General features: G+C 40.1%; 1 protein-coding gene across 1 annotated transcript in view; it reads left to right on the top strand.

Moving 5' to 3' along the window:
- spock2 (SPARC (osteonectin), cwcv and kazal like domains proteoglycan 2) overlaps nt 1-13,980 on the top strand; it is a 39,849-nt gene that overhangs the window by 11,852 nt on the left and 14,017 nt on the right. Inside the window, exon 2 of the mRNA XM_086259383.1 lies at nt 5,811-5,856. Coding sequence (XP_086115509.1) covers nt 5,811-5,856 — 46 coding nt within the window. The remainder of the gene's footprint in view (nt 1-5,810; nt 5,857-13,980) is intronic.

Here is a 13,980-nt window from a genome sequence, read left to right as displayed (position 1 = left end):
ATTTGTCTATGAACTCTGAAGGAAGATTATGTTACATTAGTATGACCTTGGTGTAAAGTAAGCTTAAGAGTGAAGATCCTGCAGGTCCAGGTAGCAGTCTGTTCACATCCTCACTAGCCTTGAAGAAAAAGCATCAGCATCGATTTTTTTTTTTCAGCAAGTGCAAAAAATTATTATACTAGTTAGTGCTTACATCTGGCTCTGCATTTAGATTATGTAATTATTTTATATTTTATATCCGTAATTTATATTTTATATTGTGATTTTTATCTGTATCTTGGTTTACTGGAAAGCACTTTGGTGTACTTCGGTCTTTAAATGTGCTATATAAATAAATTTGATTTGATTTGATTTGATTTGATACTTAGGCATTACAGATGTATATATATTCATGCACTGGTGGGTCTCTATTGGTCTACCATCGCAAGTGAAGCTGATTTGTTCATCCTGCACTTGGAGCTACCTGCAAAACAACAGTTACTCTTACTGAAACGAAGTAGGGAGGGACTTTGATTCTTGAGTTTAATACATGTGTTGTCAAGGCTAGGGGAATGATAAATGGCTTGTGTCTTTATGGGCAGAATACAGTCTGTTTTATTAACACAATAAGCAACAATTACAGCCTATTACATTTGGTTTCACTGAGGTATTATCCTCGTGATAATCAATATACTGCACTCAAACCACGTATTAGTACCAAACCGAGCTATCACAGCAATGTAGTTACATTTCTGGGATGGACCACATCAGGCTACAGCACGCCGTAGATTGAACACGATGCTGTAAATGAAGCATCACCAGTGCAAGGCCAAATATTAAATCAGTCTTATTTTAAAATTGCATGGACAAAGATTATATTTTGTATTTTAAAGTTGACAATTTGTATTTTTTTTTCATGAGCTACATTCAGAAGTTTTTTTTTTCCTTAATTAGACATTGTAGAATTAGACATGTACTCACTTGCTACGATTAAACCAGAAACAGTCATCTGCTGTTTTTCAGGAAACAGGGACACAGAAATGAATATTTTGCATCAGCATAAATTATATGTTTGCGAGTGGCTCACATTTACACGTTTGTGTTTAGTATGCAACAGCTCTGAGGCACTTCACCTCCCTCACAAAAGGGTTTTGGCTGCTGTCATGCTTAAATAATTTTGTTATTGTGTGAATTGTGTGGCCCCTGGTCTCTTTTGATGTTGTGGATATGCCAGAGCTCTGTGAGGTTTAGCACGAATGTGATGAATCCACTGAAGGCCGATATTAACAGAAATTGCAGCAAAAGGTCAATAAAGTTCCATCCAGGCTTGTACGCATCTCCTCCAGAGAGTGTTATTACTGTATCCTTTGTTACTGATGAGCCCGTGATGCACTCTGCAGTTACCATGAACATACCCCTCAGGATAACCGTGGCGAGCAGAGTGCATCTGACAGCTGACATTTACCCCAAAACACTTGTCAGTCACACATGTGGGGGACATACACCCCCACATTCATTTCAAACGCTTTCTTGTTTGTTCTTTTCAATCCAGCAAACAAGCACGACCTCAGTCTGTCAAGAGATCTTTGTGACTCTGTGCAGTTCCTCCCGAGTTGAACCCAATCTTTCGGTGGACAGGCTCACAGGGTTGTGATCCTCCCCCGACAGATATGAGGGATTGTGATCTGTCAATCAGTATTGTAGCCCGGCAGCAGGACGAACACTCTGCCGTGTTTGATGTGGAGGGTAAGCTTTCCCGCTCTGTTTAACAAGAGGAGATCTTTCTGATGTTATCAGTTAGATCACAGAGCTCCTGGATGCACCTGAGTGTTTTCATCTCTCGCTGCCTGCTACCTCTAATCACTTCTGTGTAAAAGCCAGCAGTGTTTTCATCAGAGTACTGGTCTGTGAATCATATTCGAAGTGATGTAATTTCTCCGCTGCGTGCCAAACTTGTCGTCTTGTTCCACGTTTCATGCTCACTTTCAGTTTGCACTCAGGAGAATTTATTTTCCCCGAATACATTTTCTGCTGTCTCTCTTCTATGAAATCATTGATTTCCAGTCCTGTCAGCGCAGCAGGACAGTTTCCTCATCAGTCCTGGCAGAATCACAAATACAGAAAGGCTGCTAAATAATGCAGGAGCTGTAGCATCAATAAGAGAGGCATGGGAGGCATCGGATTAATGCCCAGGTTGTAAACTCTTTGATGTCTACACTCTAAATGTGTGACTCCATCAGACCAGACAAGGTTAAACTGCATAACCAGCAATCGTCCATAAAGCTCATCTGTAGTGTTGAGTTAAGATTTAGACACGAGCCAGGTTACCAAAGGAGGGGGAATAAGCTTGGCACTGCAGCGAGCAGAGGATGAGCAGAGCATCTGAGCTGCACTGGGGTAGATTTTAAATCACAAGTGGAGCCTTTGCTAGTGATGAAAATACTTACCTCTCTGTGTTGCAGTGGTGAGGGTCAAAAAAGACGATCTTGGCTTTCACGACGGCTGCTTTTCTCGCATGTTGTGTTGGGATATATCACCTTCAGGGGAGCGGTTTGGCACGTTCTCCCAGTACAGTTATGAGTCAGTCATCACTAAGGAGGGATGGTGGCTGATTGTAAATATCCTAAAATGACTCATATTTATTATTTCAGACATGGCAATATGCTCCAAACACTTGTTTTGCTAACATTAAACTCTTTAACCCTTTAAACCCTAACCCGTCACTGGTGACGGTTAGCATTTTTAGCAAGAGTGGGCAACTCCAGGCCTCGAGGGCCGGTGTCCTGCAGGTTTTGGATCTCACCCTGGGTCAACACACCTGAATCAAATAATTAGTTCATTACCAGGCCTCTGGAGAACTTCAAGACATGTTGAGGAGGTCATATAGCAATTTAAATCAGCTGTGTTAGATCAAGGACACATCTAAAACCTGCTGGAAACCGGCCCTTGAGCCCTGGAGTTTCCTTCCCCTGGTTTAAAGGGTAAATTAGGTCAGGGTTTAAAGGGTTAACCGTGTGCCTGAACTAATCTACAATAACAACAACTTATCATACTGTGTGTGTACACAAAAGTAGAAGCTTTGCAGAATTTTACTGTTATTTTGGCAGTCCTATTGTAATCTGTATAATCTTTTTGCCATAAAGTATTATTCCGTTGTCACACAGGACTAAAGATCCACTGGCGAATGAGCGGCATCCCCTGATCACTGGGGAAAAATATGTATTCCTTGGCTGATTGGCAAGTGGTGGCTGGAGGTTGCTGGCTGTCTCCAGATGAACACAAACAGTGTCCTCCACATACCAACTTCCTCGTGATAACCTGCCAAGTTAAATCCTCTAGGTATCTTGGTATTCATCTAAATTACCCTTTGAGTTGGAATGACCACACTGGTAATTTGAGTTTTCCTTTGCAGCAAAGGCTGTATTTTTTTTTTTTTTTATGCAGGCTGAAAGTCTCGGAGTACACACGACAACTCATGAAGTATGAGACGTTGTGGTTATGGCAGCTTATGTGTACGGGCAAAATCTAAGCCGTTGCATCTGGTTCAGTCCATTTCTGAGCAGTCTGTACTCAGACAGACACAGAGGTTTCTGTCAGACATGTTGGATATCCTCCATCCTAAGTAGGAGCTCCTGCAGGCAGATGATGAAGAGCCCCAAAATACAAGCTGAAGTGTTTTAAAAATAAATTTTTCCCCATGTCAATCAAGATGTTAAATAACAATTTTTAAAGGTACAGTTAGTAATTTCTTCAGGTTATTTAGAAAATTGATGCATTCTCATAAACTTAGTATTAATCCATTAAAAATGCATAGGAGCAGGTAGATGCTGCCATGGTGGCCCGCCTAATAGTTCCCCCTTATCACATCTATATGGCTAGAGACTGGCCTCATATGTAGCACACCTTATAAGTTACTTTTAATTTAAGCATCACAAATAGCTCCTTCAAACTATATATGACCATTTAACACCTGCACATCTATATTTTCATCATCTCTTTGTCATTATGTCTCCAATATTGTCACAGTTACTTATTGTTAACAGGTTAAACATGCAATCTTCCCGTCTCCAGACAACTGGCTTAAAAACAGCAACAGTAGCTGGATATAAGCTAATGTTAGTCTAGCTAATGTTAGGCTTAAGCATCCAAAAAAAATCAAACATTCCCTTTGATAAACATTTGTTTTGTTTTGTTTGACATTCGTACATTGTATTAGAGTTTATTCACTCAGCAGCAGAGTCTAACAATATTAGATCCACTTAGAAGAAAGTTTCACTAACACTGGCTAACAGAGGCTAACAGCAGCTAACAGCGTTAAAAACAGCAGACCAGCAGAAAAGCTCAGTTTCACTGCTGCTGCTAGGTGAGGAGTTGGCAAGTGTTTGCAAACCAGTCAGCATCTTCCGTGCAAACTATGAGGGGCTAAAGCAATGACAGGGGGTTTTCAGTGCAGCTGTCACCCAGAGACACCCAGGGACCACTTCATATTCTTGCATCTTTATCTGTCATTCAATTTCTTTGAGCTATTAGCTTTGCACTACACCACAAAGGGAATGCTGCTGTATGTAGCTAAACCGTGACACGTCAGTCAGTCATGCAATTATTGTAAATCACAAATAAACATGTATATTCTGATGAGTCATGCCAGAAAAGAAATGCAGTTTAATACCATAAAAATGTAGAGGCATTCTGTTTCAGCGATTCAGTGTATAAAATTTACTGTATTTTTAATGCAGTTTGCCACTGTGTATTTATATCAGGACATAAATTGCATCAGGAAAGTACTGACAGGTGTCCCAAACCTGAAGATGAAACAGGTAGAAAACTGAAATGTCATATGTGCCACCAACTACAGGTTGAGACATCTGTCACCTTGTATTCTTACGATACTCATTACCCTTCTTTTCCACCTTTTTCACCTTGTTTAGGTTTGTGGTGAAGCAGTGTTGGGAAAATTTAATATTGTGTGTTTTTATGCACCAGCCATCATTCAGTTACATTTAGTGATAAGGTGAAACCACTTTCCTAATGTTGGTGGGTCTCTCTCCGTCAAATCTAATCTGATCTGATCTTCTAAATTTGTGGTAAATAAACCAAATTAAGCAACAAAAGACTTTGTTACATATATTATTATAAAATCAGGCTCTAAGAGATTTAAAAATGAACTTACAAAGTCTTTTTTGTGTCCTCATGATGTCTTGAATACAGCTTAATACGCTCTGTCCAAAATTGCACTTTTCTTCTTGACTAATATCGACTCTTTTCTCTCCTTTTGCTGTCATTTCACCAGGAGGTAGAGGTCAGTTCTCTTCACTTTTTGTACAGCTCTCTTATAGCCGCCTTTTGTCCAGTGTCTTTTGCATTCATGAGTAATTTCCTTGTCTCTTTGTGTGTCTTTATCTTTGCCTCACCATCCATCTTTTCTCCCTTTTTTGCAAAATCTCTTTCAATTTGCCCATTTTAATTAGAGCGATTAATGTTCTAATTAAACAGGGGTAAAAAGGCAGAGCATTTAAAAGGCAGCTCACCCCTGATACCATATGTCTCGAATATAGGCAGAGTGTGCAGATTTGTTGAGCTCATTTCCATAAAGAATGTACAGCCACAGTCTCTGGTGTGACTCACTTAGCTAATTATCATGCCAGTGTACACATTATAATCAGTGTCCAGTGATAATGTAAACTACATCACTTCTCCACTGTGATGTGGAGTGTAGCAGTGTTCATGCTGTATTTTATAATATCAGCAACACTGTGCACTCACTGTGAATTACCTGACTCTGTTGTCTTGGCAGCAGATGGTAAAGTAGTGTTTTCTTCCTCTTTCTGCAGGATGACTACGTGCGTACCTGGGATGAAAATCAAGGTTCTAATGACAGTAAGTTTCACAACATCTTGTTCCTTCCTGTGTGTGCTGCTGAGAGATGCTGAACATAAAAGCGTCTTGTTGAATTTTGATAGCTTACAAATGGCTCATAGAAGTTTTAGGACCAAGTTTTGCTTTCATAGATGCCTTAATTCTTGGCAGCATAGATTCACCAAGGTGCTGGAAACCCTCCTCAGAGACCAAGGTTGCCCCATGCTTTAATGTTGTTTATACTAAATTCAGGGCCTATCATCAAAATGTTGCAGCACATGTCAAGACTCATCAGACCAGGCAATGTTTTTGTCCAATTTTGATTAGGCTGCGCGAATCTTAGCCTCAGTTTCCTGTTCGTAGCTGACAGGAGGTGCACCCAGTGTTGTCTTCTGCTGCTTGTAGCCCACCACCTTCAAGGTTTGATGTGTGTTCTACATATACTGGTTGTAATTAGTGGTTATTTAAGGTAGTGTTGCTTTTCTGACAGCTTTTAGCAGTCTAGCCATTCTCCTCTGACCTCTGGGATCAACAAGGCATTTTCACCCAGAGAACCCAGAGAGTTTTCTGTGTGGGGAAATCCCAATGAGCAATTTCTGAAATACTCAGACCAGCCTATCTTGTGCCATGCTACGTTCAAAGTCACCAAAATTGTCTTTCTTTGCTATTCCAATGCTAAGTCTGAACTTTATATGCCTAAATGTCATCTGGTTTATTAGTTATATTAAAGAGCAGTTGAAGAGGTTTACCTAACAAGGTGGCCTGTGAGTGTGCTTGCTTAATTAGAGAAAACAATAAATAACTTATACTCAGTGATCACTTTCTGTGTGATAATAATATATAAAATGGACCAACATGTATGACTATGCTGTTTTTAAGATTATGAGGAACATAAATATTATAAAAATGCTTATTTGGAGGGAAAGCCCTTTTGATGGTCTTATTGAGAGTTTCCTATAAATGTATTTAGGCTCAAATAAGGTTCTTAAGGCTTTTACAGTTCAAGTAAAAGATGAACTACTTTCATTAAAGCTAAATGTAAAACCACAGATTTGTAACTTGCTACACAATATTACTAAATATATACCGAGTGCTTCCTTGTTGCGTTTGTATCAGTCGTACGGTCTCATGTTTATCTTTAGCAATTAGTCATTTTTTGGCTTTCCATTGTGGAACTCCATTATGTCTGTGTTTCTCTGAAACATGATTCCATGCTCAGGCCTTTTCTGCAGTAAAGCTGCTTTCAGCTCAGTTTACAAAAGCCTCAGCAAGTATTGTGAAGCTCTGAAATACCTAGTTAGACGTAATAGTTCTATAGAAAGAGAAGCTAAAAGTTTCAATTTGATTACTGGCTTATCCGATCATAATTTAACCATGACTGCAAGAAATGCTGCAGTTACTCATACAAATGTTTTTACAAATGCATCACCATATATCTTAAGGCAAACTGAATGAACTGAAGGAATGGCAGAACAATATATACACTAATGCACACACCGAGGGCTAATCAGGGGAATCAGACACAGCTGGGGAAACAAGGCACAGAACAAATAAAAACCAAAAACTGGAACAAGGAGACACGGAGACAAGAACTTTAGTGAATGGATAAAAGTGAAGAACCGTGGAAAGGGAACAGTGAGAAAACAAACTGTGCTAACAGAGGATATACCCGGAACATAAGAGCAACCGAACACTAATGAAAAAGTGTGAAACCAGAATGGCCCGAAAACAACATGAAGAACCAGAAGCTCTGAAGAAAGAATGGAAATCAAAACCAAGACAATAACTCCCAACTCCTAAATTTCAAATACTAGTAAAACCCCAGGGAGAAAGCCCTGGTTCATGGCATCTTTGAACAACTTAATATCAGCATTTCGGGTTTGCATCACGTATGCTTTGGCTCTGTAACAGGGAAATTCAATTAAAATTGTCTTCAAATGAAGTGCTTACTTTAAAAACAAACTATGGAAAGGTGTAGTTTGAGTTTCCCAGTATTTTAATTTTCTTTAACGACATTTTACATGTAAACCATCTCAGCTTCAAACCGTCTTTTCACACTGTCTATTTCGCTGACTTACTTCTTTAGACTTATGCATCTTGAGCATAGTAGGTGTTCCTCAATGATCAGTGCTAGGCCCCCTTACTAATATGTCTGTATATGTATAATCTTTATGGTTTAGTTGAGAAACGTTTTGGCCGTCGAAGCCTAAATTTGCGTACTGACATTCTAAAAAAGTGCAGAGAGGCAGGGTAGATATTGAAAGATCAAAAATTGTAGTTGTCACAATCTGCTGAGTGGCAGGCAGGATGTGGACCCAAATGCAGGACTCATCACACACTCAAAGAGGCAGCTTTAATTGTGCTGTAGCAAAAAATACACTAGAAACAAAAATCAAAAACCAGAGAACTAAAAACTAAGGACAAGGAACTAAGGCAAGGCAAGGCAAGGCAAGGCAAGGCAAATTTATTTGTATAGCACAATTCAACAACAAGGTGATTCAAAGTGCTTTACAGAGACATTAGAAACAAGAACAAATAAAAAGCATGATTTAAAATTAATTAAAACAAGCAAACAAACAAACGAACTAAACACACACATTTCACACCTGTTCGCGCGATCTGAACCCTTATCGTAAGGGGAGCTACCAGTCCTTCTGTGGACGAGCTACTTTCTATTTTAAATTCCCTGAATTTAAAATACTCTCTAGACCCAGTCTAGACCCAGCTGGGGAGCTACCCAGAGCTCTAAACCCACTTAACAAACAAACAAACAAACAAAACAGTATATAAAATCAAAACAGATAAAATCAGAACAGTAGATAAAATCAGTAGTTAATGTAAGTTTTGAAATTTAAGCTTAACAAACAAACAAAACAGTATATAAAACCAAAACAGATAAAATCAGAAATAGATAAGATCAGTAGTTAGTGTAAGTTTTGAAATTTAAGCTTAAAAGTGTGGATTTGGTGCTTTATTCAAATGCAGCTGAGAATAGGTGAGTCTTCAACCTGGATTTAAATAAACTGAGTGTTTCAGCTGATCTGAGGCTTTCTGGGAGTTTGTTCCAGATATAAGAAGCATAAAAGCTGAATGCAGCTTCTCCGTGTCTGGTTCTGACTCTGGGAACTGATAAAAGACCGGATCCAGATGACCTGAGGGATCTGGAAGGTTCATACTGGGTCAGGAGGTCACTGATGTATTTTGGTCCTAAACCATTCAGAGCTTTATAGACCAGCATCAGAACTTTAAAGTCTATCCTCTGACGGACAGGTAGCCAGTGTAAAGACCTCAGAGCTGGACTGATGTGGTCCACTTTTTTGGTCTTAGTGAGGACTCGAGCAGCAGAGTTCTGAATGAGCTGTAGTTGTCTGACTGATTTTTTAGGTAGACCTGTAAAGATGCTGTTACAGTAATCAAGCCTACTAAAGATGAATGCATGGACTAGTTTTTCCAGGTCCTGTTGAGACATCAGATCTTTTATCCTTGAAATATTCTTGAGGTGATAGTAAGCTGACTTTGTTATTGTCTTAATGTGTTTTTCTAAGTTTAGGTCTGCATCCATCACTACACCCAAATTTCTCGCCTGGTTTGTGGTTTTTAGATGTATAGATTGAAGTTCTCTGGTGACCTGTAATCAGTCTAAGACACTGGGAAACTAGAAACTTTAAACTAGAAGCGAGGATGACGAGGAACATGGAGGAAACACACACACACACACACCACAGAGCACATGGGAGTGGTACGACGCAACAACGGACAGAGGGACAGGAATAGCAAGGGAACAAGACACGGGAGGAGAGAACAGCACAGGACAGGACTATCAAAATAAAACAGGAAGCATGAGACAGGCACGGAGACGTGGACTTGTCAAGGAGACACGACTGACTGGGGAGACACAGGAGATGAACAAACACAGAGATTAAACACAGGCTGGGATAAACACTAAGAGAGGAAGAACTGAGAACTAAAGAAAACCAACAACAATAATCAAAGATTATAATAACAGAACAGAAACACAAATCCTGGATCGCAGACCTAGTACCGTGACAGTAATAAGCACAGAGCTAATCTGCGCTTGTAAATCAAAACTCAACATTTTTTGTAATAAAATAGTCTGCTGGACAAGTAGTCAGCCAACTGGCCTCCTTATGAAAACTCTGCCTTCCGTTATAGTGTCATGGAGTAGATTTAATAATGTGTGCTGAGCTAAAGAAGTTAACTAATGCTATCAAAAGGACAGTAAAGTTGCTTTTAATTAAGGGTGAGAAGATTGATGTGGTTTCTAAATTGACATATCTCTGGCTCAAATGCAAATTTTAAGAAACATGTCAAATTAAAATAGCCACTAAATGTAACTTGACTCTTTCTCAACAAAATAAAAGCCAAAGCAAACCACTAGAATCTTTGCTCAAGAAAAATGGAAAGAAGCCAATTTAACATCATCACTATAAAATCTGCCTACTCTTGGCTCTTTATTGACCTGTGTTATATTTGTTTGGACTGGTATTCAAATATTCTTGCTTATAATTTGTCTGATACATTTAAGATGCCGACAAAGTGCGTATGTGTGAGTGTGTTTTGTCTGGTTAGTTTCGTCTCACTTGCTGTTGTTGTATCGCTCTGTGGACATTTTAATTGTTGGCCTGCCTGGTCACAGTGGAAGAAAACAAGCCTTAGGCTAACTATTCTGCAATGAATCAGATAGTAACATTGGTAAATAATGTTGTAACAAATAAAATGAAGAAAAAGAAACCGACTAGACAGGATTGCATTTTTTCTGTATGTGTTAAAGGAAAGACGGGCAACTCTGGACTAGTATCATTAAGGTTACAAATGAGGCAGTCCAAAGCAAAACACCCCTTTAATGCTTCTTCTGTAACCCTGACACAACCCGATACTTTATTTGCTCAAAGAGAACATATTCTGTTAATACGTAAATGTCCAGGCCCCAGTGAAACAGGCTATTACCCTGTAAGATTTATTTATGGGATCTTAATGATAACACAAAACGCACACATATTACCCACCAGAATCCAAAGTATATCCAATTATCTCAAAATAAAACTATATTCATGAAACCTCCCAGGCTTTGTATAATACAGTAATGTATGTGCATGTAAAAAACCTTTTCCTGTACTCAAAATGTGTCATAATGCATTCATTATTCAGGCATGAATATAAATCCATGCAAAACGAAGAAATCCCTGCGATGGATGCTTTTGCAGTGAAAGCAAAGCTGCAAGATTGATTGAAACGGAATGTCATTATATGGCTGTGCTGCTGCACGATCCGTGGCCTGTATTTGAACTGTAGCGCTTTCCAGATGGTCACCGGTTCACCATATTAGACAGTGTTGCCTGTGTTTTTGTGGTTTTATTTTTATTCCGGGGTCAGACATGCACTGTCCACAGCTGTATTGATTCCTTTGCGAAGATGCTGAAAGATGTTTGCGCTCCGCTTGAGCGGATCTGATGTGACTCCCACAGGAAATGCTAAACATTGGCTCGACTTCCACCCATCATCACTTCGCTCTGCTTCCTCGTTTTTCCTCCATTTACACTCCAGCAGGAGCCGCGAGTGGAGGCAGAACAATTGAGGTCTCCTCCTTAACTCCTGCTGCAACTCCAGCCTTAATTGAGCCGGTGCCAGATGAAGTCATGACATGGAGTTTTGTCCTTAACCACTGTCACTAGATTTGCAGCCTAAATGAAGTCAGCTGAATAGCTGAGTCCATTAGCGGAATTTCCAAGGACTTAATGAAGGACTAATTATTGTTCCCAATGGCTGAGAGGTATAAAAGCATGAGAAGACAGTGAGGCAGAGGTGTGAAGCTAATATGCCTTGATTTAGTGTAAAATGACTGACATCAGCTTTATTCCTGCCAGCTCTAAGGCACTCTGATGATCAGGAAATTGTGGACTGTGGGTGAAGGCAAGTTGGTGTATGAGAGTGTGATAGGATGCTAATAGAAATATCTTATACCCTGTTCATCTGTAAAAAGGAAATATTTTATTCAGAAGGAAGAATGCAAGGACGAGAACATTTACTGAAAATGCACAAAACATTACACACTCACTTTGTTAGTTACAACTTGCACATACTAGGTTGGGACCCCCCCTTTGTCTTTAGAACTGTCTTAATGCTTTATGGCATCGATTCAACAAGGTGCTGGAACCATTCCCAGGTTATTGTTCCCCATTGACATGACAGTCTCACACACTTGCTGCAGATTTGTTGGTTGCACATTCGTGATGTGAAAGTGCTCTGTTGGAATAAGACAGGGGTGTCCAACTCCAGTCCTCGAGAGCTACCGTCCTGCAGCTTTTAGATGCATCCCTACTCCAACAGAGTAGCTTCAGAGTAACTTCAACATGTTGTGTGTTCAGAGATGGTCTTCTGCATATCTTAATGCAGTGGTTGCCAAAAATTATACAACTGTGAGATACTGTTTGTCCGTGATTTGAACCGGGGGAACAAATTGTGGCAGGATCAGCCTGATATTATTTGTATCCCACTGTAACTTTACTGTATAAAGAGCTAACATTGCCAACATTTCAGTATAAGAAGTGTTTGTGAACTAAAAATCAAGAATTGTGGGATACTGTTTGTCCATTACTTGGACAGCCCAGAGCATGCTCCCGACGCAGGGGAAACAAATACTTTCGGGGATCCCGACCTGGCACCGCTGTTGTTCAGTTGAAGCCAAAGGCAAGATATGCTTCATCATATTTTATAGTCTTTGGTTTGGAAGAAAGGTGGTTTGGAAGCATATGATCCTTGATCCTGTGCTTTGCGTTTGTGTGGGAGCCCCATCAGAAACCTGCCCATTATGCTAGCAGTGTCCAAGAATTCTGTTTTTTTTTAATCCCCCCCCCCCCCACACACACACACACACAATGGCTCTCCCCCACTTCGGGAACCACTGCCTTAATGTAGCAAGTGGTTATTCAGCAGTCTGTACTCAGACCAGCCCTTATGGCACCAACAACCATGGCACGTTCAAAGTGGTCAAAATCATCTTTTTTATTCCCATTCTTATGCTTGGTTTGAACTTCAGTGAGCTGGCTTTACCATGTCTCCATGCCTAAATGAATTCAGTTACTGCCATGTGATTGGTTGATTAGAGCAGTTGAGTAGGAATGCCAATCACAGTGGCTGATGAGTGTACATCCAAACTCTAAGGCAGACCTTCCCAAAGTGTGGGGCCTGCCCACTAGGGGGGGCGCAGAGCCATTGCAGGGGGGGGGGGATGAAAAGGGGGGAAGAAAAACAAAACGCTTGGACACTGCTAGCACGGGGCGCCCACAGAAACGCAAAGCAGGAGATGAAGCATTACAGCGAAGAAAAACCCTAAACAAGTACCGAGTGCGCAACAACGTAATGTGAAATTCACAGAGAAACTCGCGGATTCTTCCACTGACCGCTGCGGCACACCTGCACCAGGGCACACCTTCGCCTACCCCACTCCTGCTTTACAGGTGAAAATAGAGCAACAGGACCGCTAGTCTTTGATATTATTTATTTTCTGCTGTGTTTTACTTGCATCTGTTTGAAAGACTGAGTGTAAACAAAAAAATATTAAATATGTTTCCAAACCAACTTCTTTCTAAGCCAAAGACTAGAAAATTTGGAACCACCAGTTCTTCAGTCACTACCTTGCACGACAAGCAAAGATTTCCAGTAGTACACAAGTGTCTACATAAAGCCACGGTAACAGTTGGGTTTTAATTCTCATTTAACTTGTTGCCATGGCAAACATTAAAAAATGAAATGTCATCTTTGAACTTAATCCTGAGTTTTTGAGGCTCTCGTCTTACCTATTTTGCAGTCAAACATACCAGCATACTGTGGATCAACTTCACAAGTGGCATTTGCGTCTTCAGCTTTTATGAAACTTTAAAATGCTTGCCTTAGGTTGTCAGATGAGTAGTATTCCACATCTTTCATTTCACACAGCATAAAACCCTTCATCTATTTCCCTTTCTCTCATTCTGACGCAAGTGTGTTATCTCCCTCCATTGATCTGCCTTCCTTTATGACTGGCCTAATGAAGCAAAAGAGTGAAAAGAGGAGATTTGTCCCTCTGAGACATCACTAAATCAGTGTGATGTCTTTACTCCGAAGCTCTGAGCCTACAGGCCTCAT

The sequence above is a fragment of the Aulonocara sp. 'chitande type north' Nkhata Bay genome, linkage group LG13 (assembly GCF_057382095.1).
Source record: "Aulonocara sp. 'chitande type north' Nkhata Bay isolate Kocher_YH1m ecotype deep benthic linkage group LG13, A_spYH_male_GT1.1, whole genome shotgun sequence".
Classification (NCBI taxonomy): domain Eukaryota; kingdom Metazoa; phylum Chordata; class Actinopteri; order Cichliformes; family Cichlidae; genus Aulonocara; species Aulonocara sp. 'chitande type north' Nkhata Bay.
This window is presented reverse-complemented; position numbering and strand designations above follow the sequence as displayed.